This window comes from Chelon labrosus (genome assembly GCF_963514085.1).
Source record: "Chelon labrosus genome assembly, chromosome: 8".
NCBI lineage: Eukaryota > Metazoa > Chordata > Actinopteri > Mugiliformes > Mugilidae > Chelon > Chelon labrosus.
The window spans coordinates 30,589,577-30,603,030 of NC_140358.1; the positions used below are offsets into that span (position 1 = coordinate 30,589,577).

General features: G+C 46.7%; 1 protein-coding gene across 1 annotated transcript in view; it reads left to right on the plus strand.

Annotated features, from left to right (window-relative positions):
• The window catches only part of arap3 (ArfGAP with RhoGAP domain, ankyrin repeat and PH domain 3), a 29,710-nt gene that overhangs the window by 11,589 nt on the left and 4,667 nt on the right, over window positions 1-13,454 (plus strand). Inside the window, exons 8-34 of the mRNA XM_084549999.1 lie at window positions 2,406-2,475; window positions 2,678-2,798; window positions 3,291-3,475; window positions 3,607-3,713; window positions 4,377-4,576; window positions 4,715-4,800; window positions 5,343-5,525; window positions 5,899-6,052; window positions 6,193-6,297; window positions 6,675-6,828; window positions 6,911-7,013; window positions 7,088-7,286; window positions 7,363-7,426; window positions 7,514-7,677; window positions 8,886-9,098; window positions 9,379-9,484; window positions 9,554-9,701; window positions 9,776-9,844; window positions 10,854-10,928; window positions 11,480-11,597; window positions 11,677-11,805; window positions 11,889-12,025; window positions 12,101-12,183; window positions 12,867-12,902; window positions 13,045-13,108; window positions 13,184-13,321; window positions 13,413-13,451. Coding sequence (XP_084406125.1) covers window positions 2,406-2,475; window positions 2,678-2,798; window positions 3,291-3,475; window positions 3,607-3,713; window positions 4,377-4,576; window positions 4,715-4,800; window positions 5,343-5,525; window positions 5,899-6,052; window positions 6,193-6,297; window positions 6,675-6,828; window positions 6,911-7,013; window positions 7,088-7,286; window positions 7,363-7,426; window positions 7,514-7,677; window positions 8,886-9,098; window positions 9,379-9,484; window positions 9,554-9,701; window positions 9,776-9,844; window positions 10,854-10,928; window positions 11,480-11,597; window positions 11,677-11,805; window positions 11,889-12,025; window positions 12,101-12,183; window positions 12,867-12,902; window positions 13,045-13,108; window positions 13,184-13,321; window positions 13,413-13,451 — 3,250 coding nt within the window. The remainder of the gene's footprint in view (window positions 1-2,405; window positions 2,476-2,677; window positions 2,799-3,290; window positions 3,476-3,606; window positions 3,714-4,376; window positions 4,577-4,714; window positions 4,801-5,342; window positions 5,526-5,898; window positions 6,053-6,192; window positions 6,298-6,674; window positions 6,829-6,910; window positions 7,014-7,087; window positions 7,287-7,362; window positions 7,427-7,513; window positions 7,678-8,885; window positions 9,099-9,378; window positions 9,485-9,553; window positions 9,702-9,775; window positions 9,845-10,853; window positions 10,929-11,479; window positions 11,598-11,676; window positions 11,806-11,888; window positions 12,026-12,100; window positions 12,184-12,866; window positions 12,903-13,044; window positions 13,109-13,183; window positions 13,322-13,412; window positions 13,452-13,454) is intronic.

The following is a 13,454-nucleotide window of genomic DNA, read 5'->3' on the forward strand; positions in this document are numbered from 1 at the left end:
TGGTTAGACCTGGGGTGTGTTTGACCTGGGGTGTGTTTGATTTACACATCTGGTTAGACCTGGGGTGTGTTTGATTTACAGATCTGGTTAGACCTGGGGTGTGTTCGATTAACACATCTGGTTAGACCTGGGGTGTGTTTGATTTACACATCTGGTTAGCCTTGGGGTGTGTTTGATTAACATATCTGGTTAGACTTGGGGTGTGTTTGATTAACAACACTGGTTAGACCTGGGGTGTGTTTGATTAACAGATCTGGTTAGACCTGGGGTGTGTTCGATTAACACATCTGGTTAGACCTGGGGTGTGTTTGATTTACACATCTGGTTAGCCTTGGGGTGTGTTCGATTAACACATCTGGTTAGACCTGGGGTGTGTTTGATTAACATATCTGGTTAGACTTGGGGTGTGTTTGATTAACAGATCTGGTTAGACCTGGGGTGTGTTTGACCTGGGGTGTGTTTGATTTACACATCTGGTTAGACCTGGGGTGTGTTTGATTAACACATCTGGTTAGACCTGGGGTGTGTTTGATTTACAGATCTGGTTAGACCTGGGGTGTGTTCGATTAACACATCTGGTTAGACCTGGGGTGTGTTTGATTTACACATCTGGTTAGCCTTGGGGTGTGTTTGATTAACAACACTGGTTAGACCTGGGGTGTGTTTGATTTACAGATCTGGTTAGACCTGGGGTGTGTTTGATTAACACATCTGGTTAGACCTGGGGTGTGTTTGATTTACACATCTGGTTAGACTTGGGGTGTGTTTGATTAACAACACTGGTTAGACCTGGGGTGTGTTTGATTTACACATCTGGTTAGACCTGGGGTGTGTTTGATTTACAGATCTGGTTAGACCTGGGGTGTGTTTGATTAACATATCTGGTTAGACCTGGGGTGAGTTTGATTTACACATCTGGTTAGACATGGGGTGTGTTTGATTAACAGATCTGGTTAGACCTGGGGTGTGTTTGATTTAGACATCTGGTTAGACCTGGGGTGTGTTTGATTAACAACACTGGTTAGACCTGGGGTGTGTTTGATTTACAGATCTGGTTAGACCTGGGGTGTGTTTGACCTGGGGTGTGTTTGATTTACACATCTGGTTAGACCTGGGGTGTGTTTGATTTACAGATCTGGTTAGACCTGGGGTGTGTTCGATTAACACATCTGGTTAGACCTGGGGTGTGTTTGATTTACACATCTGGTTAGCCTTGGGGTGTGTTTGATTAACATATCTGGTTAGACTTGGGGTGTGTTTGATTAACAACACTGGTTAGACCTGGGGTGTGTTTGATTAACAACACTGGTTAGACCTGGGGTGTGTTTGATTAACAGATCTGGTTAGACTTGGGGTGTGTTTGATTAACAACACTGGTTAGACCTGGGGTGTGTTTGATTAACAGATCTGGTTAGACCTGGGGTGTGTTCGATTAACACATCTGGTTAGACCTGGGGTGTGTTTGATTTACACATCTGGTTAGCCTTGGGGTGTTCGATTAACACATCTGGTTAGACCTGGGGTGTGTTTGATTAACATATCTGGTTAGACCTGGGGTGTGTTTGATTAACAGATCTGGTTAGACCTGGGGTGTGTTTGACCTGGGGTGTGTTTGATTTACACATCTGGTTAGACCTGGGGTGTGTTTGATTTACACATCTGGTTAGCCTTGGGGTGTTCGATTAACACATCTGGTTAGACCTGGGGTGTGTTCGATTAACACATCTGGTTAGACCTGGGGTGTGTTTGATTAACATATCTGGTTAGACCTGGGGTGTGTTTGATTTACAGATCTGGTTAGACCTGGGGTGTGTTTGACCTGGGGTGTGTTTGATTTACACATCTGGTTAGACCTGGGGTGTGTTTGATTAACACATCTGGTTAGACTTGGGGTGTGTTTGATTTACAGATCTGGTTAGACCTGGGGTGTGTTTGATTAACACATCTGGTTAGACCTGGGGTGTGTTTGATTTACAGATCTGGTTAGACCTGGGGTGTGTTTGATTTACAGATCTGGTTAGACCTGGGGTGTGTTTGATTAACACATCTGGTTAGACCTGGGGTGTGTTTGATTAACAGAGGTGCTCAGCTTTAGTTCACCAGTGTTTGTGTCTTTCTCGTCAGGGGTCGGAGGTCAGCGCTGGCTGCTCTGCTGCTCCTCTCTGCTCCTCCCTGTGTCTCCTCCCTCTTGAGGAGCTGCCTCTGCCTCGTCACCTTCCTCTCCTCCTCCTCTTCCTCCTCTCGGTGTGTTTGTCCTCTCTGATCTTCAAACCTTTTCTTTGATGTGGCCTTCAGGGCTCTCTCTCTCTCAGTCATCTCACACTCGTGGTTGATGGTACTCATAATCGTGTGGACCAATCAGGTGTCTCGACTGCTGTGGTCATGTGATGTGTTTTATTTTTCAGGAACTATGTTTTCCAGAAGCGCTACGTGAAGTTTGATGGCAAGAACCTGATGTACTTTGGCAGTGACAAGGTACCGGGTCACCCTCAGCCCTGATATTTTTAAATATGAACTTTGTTACATGTCCCTGCAGCACGAATCCAACGCACCTAATCATGGTGGCCAGTTAGCTCGGCGCTAACCCGAGAGCTCTGCTCAGTGTGTAGCTTCTTGCCAAGGTTTTCATGGCGCGTCTTGATGTTTAGACTTTGATTGATTGACCTGTCCTCTACAGGACGTCTACCCCAAAGGAGTGGTCCCATTGGCTGCCATCCAGATGGCCCGCCCTGCCAAGGATAGCAAGTTTGAAATAGTGACGCGTCAAAGGGTCTTCGTGTTCAAGGCGGACACTGAAGGTGAACACACACATCCCACAATCAGAACCAGGTCTTAACAAGAACCAGGTCTGAACAGGTCCTTGCGAGAACCGGAACCTGAGCCAGGTCTGAACAGGTCTGAATTAGAAACAGAACCAGGACCAGGTCTGAAACAGAAACAAAACCAGAATCCCTTAACCAGAACCACGTCATTCATCATCTGATGATCGATACGAACCGTTTCTATGGAGACCGAATCAAACATCAATCACTACAGAAGCTTACTGACAAAGAGGAGAAGAAGAAGAAGAAAAGGAGGAGGTGTCCTCCTTCAGTCCTGAATAGAGTAGAAGAAGACGACCATGATGTCTCCATGTCTCCATCATCTCTGTCCACATTGATTCCATCTCGGTTCATCTTGTTTTTCTACCTCCATGTTTCTGTCCCTCCTGGAAACTCCTCACCTGATGTTCATTTATTAGGAGATGATTAGTGAAAGTTATCAGCAGGTTTGTCTGTTTCCTCTGTCAGTCCTGAGACGGCGCTGGGTGGCCACATTGCAGGAGCATGTCCGGGATCAGATGGTGTTTGGGCGTCGCCGGTTTGGTCCTGGATCTCACTGCCAGAAACACGGAGCCCTGGAACTGAAAGGAACCAAGTCCAGAGTCTACGCTGCCATCAACACGGACCAGATCTGGATCTACAAGAGTGAACAGGTGAATGTTCATCATCTATCAGCTGACAGGAAGTAGTTTTTTGTGCTCATGTGCTCATTTAACAGGTTGACTGTTCTGATGTCAGACGTGATTCTGATCAGATTATTGGTCTAATCTGTTTCTGTCTGCAGTGTTTTAGAAATGGAATCGGCATCACGGTGATTGAAGCTCGAGGAGCAACCATCCGAGACGGAAAACACAAGAGCTTCGAGCTCATCACTCCGTACAAAACCTTCAGGTAGAACCTATGACTCTACAGCTCTTTATTTTTCAGAAGAGTCTGAAGGTTGATCCAGGTCACGGAACATGTTAAAGACAAGTGGACTGGCTGGGGTTAAGTTTCAGGAACAGTCTATGTCTGAACAACCTCTCTCTGAGCAGATGAACGGGACTGAGATATAACCTGCCTACATCAGTCTGAACATGTTTAAGTCTAAACAGGGTCATTGACATTAAAGGTTCATTAGAGAACCGATCATTGGAGACAGGATCATCTCCAGGTGAGTGTCAGGTTGTTAACAGACACTAGTCATGTGGCTGGCCTTAGGCAGATGGGTTCCTCCATATGAGCTGGGTTCTGCTCGAGGTTTCTTCCTGTTAAAAGGGAGTTTTTCCTGCCACCGTTGCCTTCAGGCTTGCTCTGGGGGTTTCAGGCCGGGTTTTTGTAAAGCGTCTTGAGACGATTTGTATTGTTATTGACGCTATATAAATAAAATTGAATTGAATTGAATTGACCTTCATGTCGACTCCACCCACAGATGTTCCTGATAAAAACCTAAACTTCCCACCAGACATTAGAGCTGAACACTTGGAGGAATGTTCTGATGTGAGAACCATCAGAACCAAACAGGATCAGTGTCTTTAGTTCAACAACCTCCTCACTGCCTCTGCTCCTCCTTAGCTTCACGGCCGAGTCGGATCGGGAAAAGCGGGACTGGATGGAGGCGCTGCAGGACTCGATCGCAGAGACTCTGTCGGATTACGAGGTGGCCGAGAAGATCTGGTCCAACCGCTCTAACCGGATGTGTGCTGACTGCAAGGCCCTGAACCCCGACTGGGCCTCCATCAACCTGTGTGTGGTCATCTGCAAGAACTGTGCAGGTAGGAGCTTCAGGTGTTCAGCCATAGACTCTGAAGGTTTGTCTGAGGATATCGTCCTATCTGTAGACACTTGTCCACACTTGTGGAGACATGAGTCCCTGTGGTGAGGATCATAAATGTAGATGTGTGTGTGTTCAGGGCAGCACAGAGGTCTGGGAACGATGGTGTCCAAGGTTCAGAGTCTGAAGCTGGACACCAGTGTGTGGAGCAACGAGATCGTCCAGGTGAGAACGCTTCTTTACAGATGTTCCTCCTGCAGCTCTGGTTCTGTTCACATCTGTTCCGCATATTTGCTTTACGGGATGACTCGATGGTGAAAATGAAGATGCTGATGCAGCGTTTAACGTTTAATTGAAACTTTAACCTGAACTTCTATGAGGAGATGTTTCCTCCTTGTCAGCTGGTTCTGCTCCAAGTTTACTTCCTGTTAAAATAGAATAAGAACCTTTATTTCTATAATGCTTTTCAAATCAACATTACAATGTGTGTAAAAGCAATAAATGTGATAAAAGAGAGTTAAAGGTTTTTCTTTCTTAGTTCTGCTCTGGAGGTTTCAGTGAAGCTTCTTGAGACAATCTGAACTTTCATTGACGCTCGAGAAAGAAAACTGAACTGAGCCTGGTGGAGCTGCAGCACACAGCCCAGACATCAGAGAACTGTAGTTACATATGTAACCTCCCCCCATGTGAAGGCTGTGTGCACAGTTGCCATGAGGGTGTGTTGCTGTGTGTTTGCTTATGTGTTTGTTTGTATGTTTGTTGGTCAGCTGTTTATCATGCTGGGTAACGACCGAGCCAATGACTTCTGGGCGTCTCATCTGCCTGTGTCTGAGGAGCTGGACTGCGACGCCTCCCCTGAGCAGAGGAGGGACTTCATCCAGCAGAAGTACAGAGAGGGACGCTACCGCCTTGCCCACCCGGCCTTCGGCAGCCAGCAGGAGCTGCTCAAGGTTCGACTGATGGGGTTTCCCCACCATAAATGCAGGGAGGTGGTTTGTCTCTTTACAAACCAACTTGAAACCTGTGCATGTGCAGGAGCTATCATGGCATCCACTGGTTCTACAGACTATGGTCCTGACGTAATGCACTGATGAATGAAACCAAACGATCAGCCACAACATTAATCTGTACCAGCACCATGCCACATGACTAACTGGACCTAGTATGAGTGTTTTACTTGTTGTTGGTTACGATGGTCCCGGTCAAATGGTTTCTGGCAGCGCCGATTAAAGCTAAATCTAGGTGTTCCTCTCCGATTTAAATATGTAATTTACAGAATGGAAGCAGGATCTGATGATGGATGTTCTCGGTCATCTCTAACAGGTCTTGTGCTCGGCGGTCTCTGAACAGACTCTTCTGAAAACTGTGACTCAGATATTCTCGGAGGCGGAGTCAGCTCGCCTCACCAACGACTCTGCAGACGACTCCACCGGCCACCAGCGACATCGCCACCTGCTGGATGGCTGCAGTGAGTCAGGTGAGGACTGTCCAGCAGAGGGCAGGCCTGAGGCCAGACACTCCTCTAAAGTTTCATTTATATGAGGATGTAACTCAGTCTGTGCTGAGCTCTGTTCCAGGTTGAAAACTGAACCTGAAGTCACTGGTTGATTGTTTCAGATCCCAGCGTGTACGATGAGATCATGCAGCCTGTCCTTTACTCGGGTTTCCTCTACAAGTCCGGCTCCGTCAGCAGAGGAACACTGTCCAGAAAAACCAGAGAAGGTATGAGGGTGGGCGGTTCAGGTTGGAAGGAGGAAGAATCTGTCCTGGCTAAAGAGCTGCTCCAGACTTCACCTCCTTCTACATTTTAATGACAACTATCAAAAAGCTCAAAGACAGACTCTATGTCCAGATATTTTATTGAAGTCAAAGAGAGACTTGAGCTCTGTATCAGACAAACTCATCTGGACTTGTTGTGTTTGTAGACGACATTTCCTCCAAGTGTTCAGCTCTACTTGACCGGTGGAGAGTTTAGGTTTTTATCAGGAACATCTGTGGGTGGAGTCCACCTGAAGGTCACGTGACTAGAGTATGTTAATGATCTGATACTCACCTGGACTAATGCTTGTCAGCTGATGTTGCTTTGTTGTCATTGTCAGATTTCCAGAAGTTCTGGTGCTCCGTGGATCAGTCTCTGCTCTTCTACGAGTCGGACCGGTCAGCTGATCCCTGCATGCAGATCAGTGTCAAAGACATTGTGTGTCTGGGAGTCAGTCGACCCGACTCCTCTAGCAACAACGGATTCATCGACAGGTTTTCACATGTCATTAAACTTTATGGGATCTTTGTTGTCATGGACTCCAGACTCTAACGCGCGTCCTCGTCTGTCTCTCAGGTTCCGTTACACCTTCGAGTTGTATTTGACTTCAGAGAAACTTTTTCAGTTTGGTCTGGAAACAGCTGACGCCCTGCACAGCTGGACCAAAGCCATAGGAAAGGTCAGAACATTCCACTCTGTTCACTCTTCTTCATTTGTGATGTCGTGTTTAATCGATGTGTCGCTGGTCGTCAGGCTGCGACTCCGCTCAGCTGTCACTGTTTGCTGACTCGGGAGTTTGAGCGGGTCGGTCTCCTGCGGTACCGAGCCATGCTGGATCCTCAGCAGTGGAAGGAGGCCTACTTTGTCCTGCAGAAGTCCAACCTCTTCATCTGTCCCCAGACCGACGGAGCAGCCGAGGATATCATCAACCTGAATCGCCTGCAGGAGCTGAGTCAGTGATCAACAGATCCAACTCACCTGGTTTTGTCTGACTGGTTTTCATAACGCCATTTATGTTTGTGTTGAAGGTGTCGCCTCCGAAAATGAGAACCACGAGAAGAAAGAGATCCTTGTCCTGGTAGAAAAGGGAAGGTAAAGAGGCTGAGTTTCTCTGCTGGTCGGCTCGGTCTTTCCTAGGTTCATGATCTCAGAGACATCTTTTTGCCTTCTCCCCGACAGGACGCTCCACCTACAGGGAGTTGGTCGAACAGATTTCTCTCTGTGGTACTCAGACATCCAGCGAGCGGCTGGCGGTAAAGGAAACACTCTGAGAGAGCAGCAGCTGAGCAGAAATGACATCCCCATCATTGTGGACAGCTGCATCGCCTTCATCACACAGTATGGTGAGGAAGAGGAAGAGGAGGCGGGAAATGAAACCAAACCACTGAACACTGTTACTCAGTGAGCTTTTGAGGGAGCAGTGAGTTTTAACCTCAGTCGGAATTTTCTACATTTCTACATAAAAATCACTCAAAACATCCTGAAAGTGGACCAAGAGAACCCAAACACACACATGAAACATATATATTAGACTTGTGTATTTGTTTAATCAGGAAAATGAGCTAATATTACATATCAGAGAGGAGCTCCTCTAGGATTAAACCAGAGTCCATCTGTTCAGAGGTGTTTCCATCAGTGTCATGAGACTCAGGTGTGGTTTGGTTTAGATGACAGGCGTCATGTTTGGAGATGAAACAACACTGCATCATTCCAGCATCAGAACCTCATCCCTCCATCAAACATGGGGGTGCTAATGTCCTGGTTTGGGCCTGTTCTGCTGCATCTGGACCAGGACGGCTTGTCCTCATTGATGGACCAATGATTTCTGAATTCTACCAGTGAACTCTAAAAGAAAATGTCAGGACATCTGTCCATGAGCTGAGTGTGAAGAGAAACTGGGTCATGCAGCAAGACAACGAGCCCAAGAACACAAGTGGTTCTACAAAAGAACGGTTAAAGAAGAACAAGATGAATGTTTAGGAACGGCCAAGTCAAAGTCCTGACCTTAATCCAATAGAAATGTTGTGGAAGGACCTGAAGCAAGCAGTTGATGTGAGGAAACCCACCAACATCTCAGAACTGAAGTGGTTCTGTTCTGAGGAATGGGCTAAAATTCCTCCAAGCTGCTGTAGACCACTGATCAGCAGTTACCAGAAACATTTAGTGACAAGGAGGTCACAGCAGATACTGGACACAAGGAGGTCATGATATGTAATATTGGCTCACTTTAGTCTAATCTTTCTGCTGTTAGATTAGGTTCTCTTTGTCTACTTTCAGGACTTGAATGAAAATTTTATGATGTTTTGAGTCATTTTTCTGAAGAAATTTAGAAAATTCTGAAGGACATTAAAACTCTGAAGCAACTCTAAATGTCACATTTTTACCTTAAAAAAGATCACATCCACTCGTAACTCAATAGACAACCCTAGGAAATTTCAAGCAGCAGACATGGAGATTATTCGTCCTGCACTGCAGCGACAGAAATATGTGTCAGATGTGTGTGTTCAGGACAAAGTCTTTAAACATTGTTGATTCTCACTGTTTTCTGCAGGTCTGGGTCATGAGGGCATCTACAGGAAGAATGGAGCCAAATCCAGGATCAAGCTGCTGATGGAGGAGTTTCGTAAAGACGCTCGAAATGTCAAACTGCGGATCGGGGACCATTTTATTGAGGATGTGACTGATGTCCTGAAGAGGTTCTTCAGAGAGATCGACGACCCCATCTTCATGGCCGACCTCCACCCGCTGTGGCAGGAGGCCGCCAGTGAGTCCACCTCAGATCAGAGCAGTCTTTGCTGTCAGGCTCCAGACGTCTGTCTGGTTTTCAGTTTCCAGTTACTGCTGGTAACAAGGTTTTAGGTCCACTGTGTGTAATGCTTCATCCTAGGTCCTGACCCTGGCCCTGGTCCTGGTCCTGGCCCTGGCCCTGGTCCTGGCCCTGGCCCTGGCCCTGGCCCTATATACAGTGTATATATATTCTATCAGAGTTAGACATAATCAGAGCGACAATAACGACACTGCTCTTTATTTTTAACGATGTTCAGAAATCCCTCAGAGGCGTCCGAGGTTGGACCGTTACAAGGAAATCATCCGTAGTCTTCCTCGAGTGAATCGAACGACTCTAGCAGCTCTCATCAGTCACCTGTACAGGTGAGCTCCACCCACAGCAGCAGAGAGTAGCGCTGGGAGCAGAGATCTAAATGCCTTGTTTTCTTCCAGGGTCCAGAAGTGTGCCGACCTGAACCAGATGTGCACCAAGAACCTGTCACTGTTGTTCGCACCCAGTCTGTTCCAGACCGACGGGAAAGGGGAGCACGAGGTGAAGATTGTGGAGGATCTGATAGACAACTACCTGTATGTCTTCGATGTGAGTAAACTCTGAGGGGAAGATGTCAACGGTAGCATGTGAACAAACCGTGCTAAGCTATGATGTTGTTTCAGATTGATGAGGAGCATAAGACTCAGATCGAGCTGGAGATCAGTCTCATCACCACCTGGAAGGACACTCAGGTAAAATGGTCCAGCGTATTCAGAGCTGCTAAAAACTTTTAGTGTCCTTTAGACTTCTTCATAAAAATGACTCACATTATTTTCACACACGTCCTAAAAGTTGAAGAGAAAGAGAATCCAATCAAACACCTGGAACATAAATATGAGACTAAAGTGAGCCAATATTACATATCATGTCCTCCTTATTTCCAGTATCTGCTGTGACCTCCTTGTAACTAAATGTTTCTGGTAACTGCTGATCAGTGGTCTACAGCAGCTTGGAGGAATTTTAGCCCATTCCTCAGAACAGAACCACTTCAGTTCTGAGATGTTGGTGGGTTTCCTCACATCACCTGCTTGCTTCAGGTCCTTCCACAACACCCCCACCTCCCCATGTTGGTGGGGAACAAGAACACTGAGAAGAGGTGGAGACAGAAGTGTTGCGTCCACATCACAGGAGTTTTCAGACAAACCTCAGCCACTTTGTAATAAGAAATAAGAAACCCCTCCACTCCCACAACCTCCTCAAATACAGCAATCACCACAACCAGACGATGAGTCGGCATCTGTCCCAGATGTTCCAGATGTCTCAGTAACGCCACAGCACCTCTGGATCATCTCCACCTGGACCCCCTTAGACCAGTCAAAAGCTATTTCTACAATCTCTCACATAACCCTCCATCCATGGAAGTAAAGATACTGATGAAGGTCCAACAGCAACCACATTCAGCTCAGTATCAGGGAAACATTCAAGAGCTGGAGCTGAACTTAGTGCTCATGGGGCAAGACGTCCTCACTCTGTTTATCTGGAGAAGCTCAGGAGATTGATCAGCTACGAGTTTCTGAGAGTTCAGGAAGTTCTCTCTGCCAACATCACCAAGAACTGAGAACCTCTTCCTATTGAGACCTGCACTTCTGATCTGACCTTGTCTCATCTCGTCTGGTCTTTGACCTTTAACCTTTGACCTTTGTCTGGTATAAATATCGGGCCATGCTGGAATAAGTTGATAATATGTTATGATTATTGCAGCTGTCTCAGGCCGGTGATCTGATCATCGAAGTCTATCTGGAGATGAAGATACCGGACTGCTGCGTCACTCTGAAAGTACGTCATCATGTTTACAGAAACTGCAGTCACCTGGTGGATGGCTGATGATGTTAATTTAGCAGTTAACGAAATGGTTAATTGAACTGTTAATGACTCAGTAAGTGATGACTCTTGACTCACTTAACTATGACTCATTTATGACTCATTTAGTGAATCAGTTAATCAGTTAATGACTCAGTTAACAATAACTCAGTAAACGATGACTCAGTTAACGACTCAGGTAACAGTCACTCAGTTAATCACTCAGTTAACGATGATTCAGTAAACAATGTCTCAGTTAACGATGACTCAGTTAACAATGACTCAGTTAACAATAACTCAGTAAACGATGACTCAGTTAACGGTGACTCAGTTAACGATGACTCAGTTAATAACTCAGGTAACAATGACTCAGTTAATAATGACTCAGTTATCAATAACTCAATTAACAATGACTCAGTAAATGACTCCGTTAGTGACTCAGTTAACGATGACTCAGTTAACGATGACTCAGTTAATGACTTGTGTGTGATTCAAGTGTGACGGTGTGTGACCTCTGACCCCTGCAGGTGTCTCCCACCATGTGTGCTGAGGAGCTGACCAATCAGGTTCTGTATATGAGGAACGTCCCAGCTGGAGACAAAGACGTCTGGATGACATTTGAAGCCATCGAAGACGGACAGCTGGGTGAGCTAGCATTGTGAATCTTGTGACTCTACCTCATTTACCTGAACGGACCCTGACAGGTGTGCTTTTGTCCTTCCAGAGCGTCCCTTACACCCCAAAGAGAAAGTCCTGGAGCAGGCTCTGCAGTGGTGTAAAATGGCTGACCCAAGCTCTGCCTACCTGGTGGTGAAGAGGGTCCCTAAAGGAGAAGGCATCACCATCCTCACCTGTAGGTCCACTCACCTGAGGACACCGCCACGGTGCAGGAACATATGCTCCCTCTAACATACTGTATGTCCGCCTGTCCCTCAGCCTATAAGAGTGAGATTATGAAGGTCGGCCTGTTGAGGTGTCGTGAGGAGCCTCCGAAGCTCCTCCAGGGGACCAGGTTCCAGGAGAGAACCTTCCAGATTCGAGACCACAAACTGCTGCTGCTCAAAGACAAGAAGGTAAAACTTGTTCCTGTGTGAGCTTGTGAAAACAGTGTGAGCCCTGTGTCCTGACTTTTCTGTGTCACTATTCAGAGCATCAAACCAGAGAAGGAGTGGTCTCTGAAGTGCATGAGGATCTACATCGGCATCCGCAAGAAGCTGAAGGCTCCGACGAGGTAGAGCTGCAGAATGTGTACATGTCAATGTCACTCCTGTTTAAATGACTGTTGGCATCACTGAGTTTCTGGTTTGAGGTGATTGGGTTTGGTTGGTTTGGTGACATCACTATAATCATCATCACCCACACCAGGATGGGTCTTGGTCTGTTCAAACTCAGCTCCCTGAGACTCTTTGGTTTCTGAGCTGCCGCTTCGTTTCTACACAAGATTGTCTGAGCTGCCACAGGGAAACCCTTCCTGGACCAGGTTCTCATTCTCGGGAGCTCTCTGCTGGACTGGTCCTTATCTGCTGGCCCTCAAGTCGAGATGGGTCCAGTTTAGTGTCATTACTGCCAGAACTCATTCATATAGAGCTTCAGATGGTGGCCCTTGTCTACAGTTCTTCTACTAGTCTGGAGTTCTAGGCAGAATGATCAGCTGCTGGAAAAAGTTTTGTTCCAGGTTCAGGAGGGTTTGCTGCTGCTCGTTCTCAACTTGTGTACAATCACTTTTAAAGGTTCCAGCTTAGGGAACCTTCAATGCGTGGACCCAGACAGACTCAGCAGGGCTGGATTTATGATTTCCTGTTGTTCAGGCTGCATTTACCTGAAGTACAATCACTGGTTCACTCCAGTGAGTTCTGACTGAGATCAGAGATTAGATGAGTGGATGAATAAGTGAATCTGTGTCTGGTCCTGCAGGTGGGGCTTCACAGTGATGTCAGACAAACACCAACTGTAAGTATCAGCTCATTTCATTTGTGACGTCTTTAAAACAGGAAGAACCTGATGCTTCTGTGGAGCATGATCAGACACAGAGACTCCAGTAGCTGACCCGAGAACGCCCTAGTGGTTTGACTTGTGCTCCTCTGGTCTTCAGGTTCCTATGCTGCAGCTGTGAGGCAGAGCTGTGGGACTGGATCACCAGCTTCCTTAAAGCTCAGGTCAGTTAACCTCCAACGCTCTAAGCAGTCTGTGCTCTCTGCACTCTCTTTACTGATCGATGGGATTCTTTTCAGAACGATGATCCTGGTCCTCCGGTGCTGAGGCGTCACTCCTCCTCCGACATCTCCAAACAGAAATTTGGCACGATGCCACTTGTCCCTATCAGAGGAGACGAGAGCAACAGCAGTATGCTTTCGGCCAATCAGACGCTGGTTAGAGTCCAACCCATAACACTAAGGATGACACTGGCTCATTCTCTGAGCCATGAGCTGATGTTTACTGATGTTTTCTGTCTCTCTGCAGAGGAAACTACATGACAGACGGACTCTCTCCATGTACTTTGTG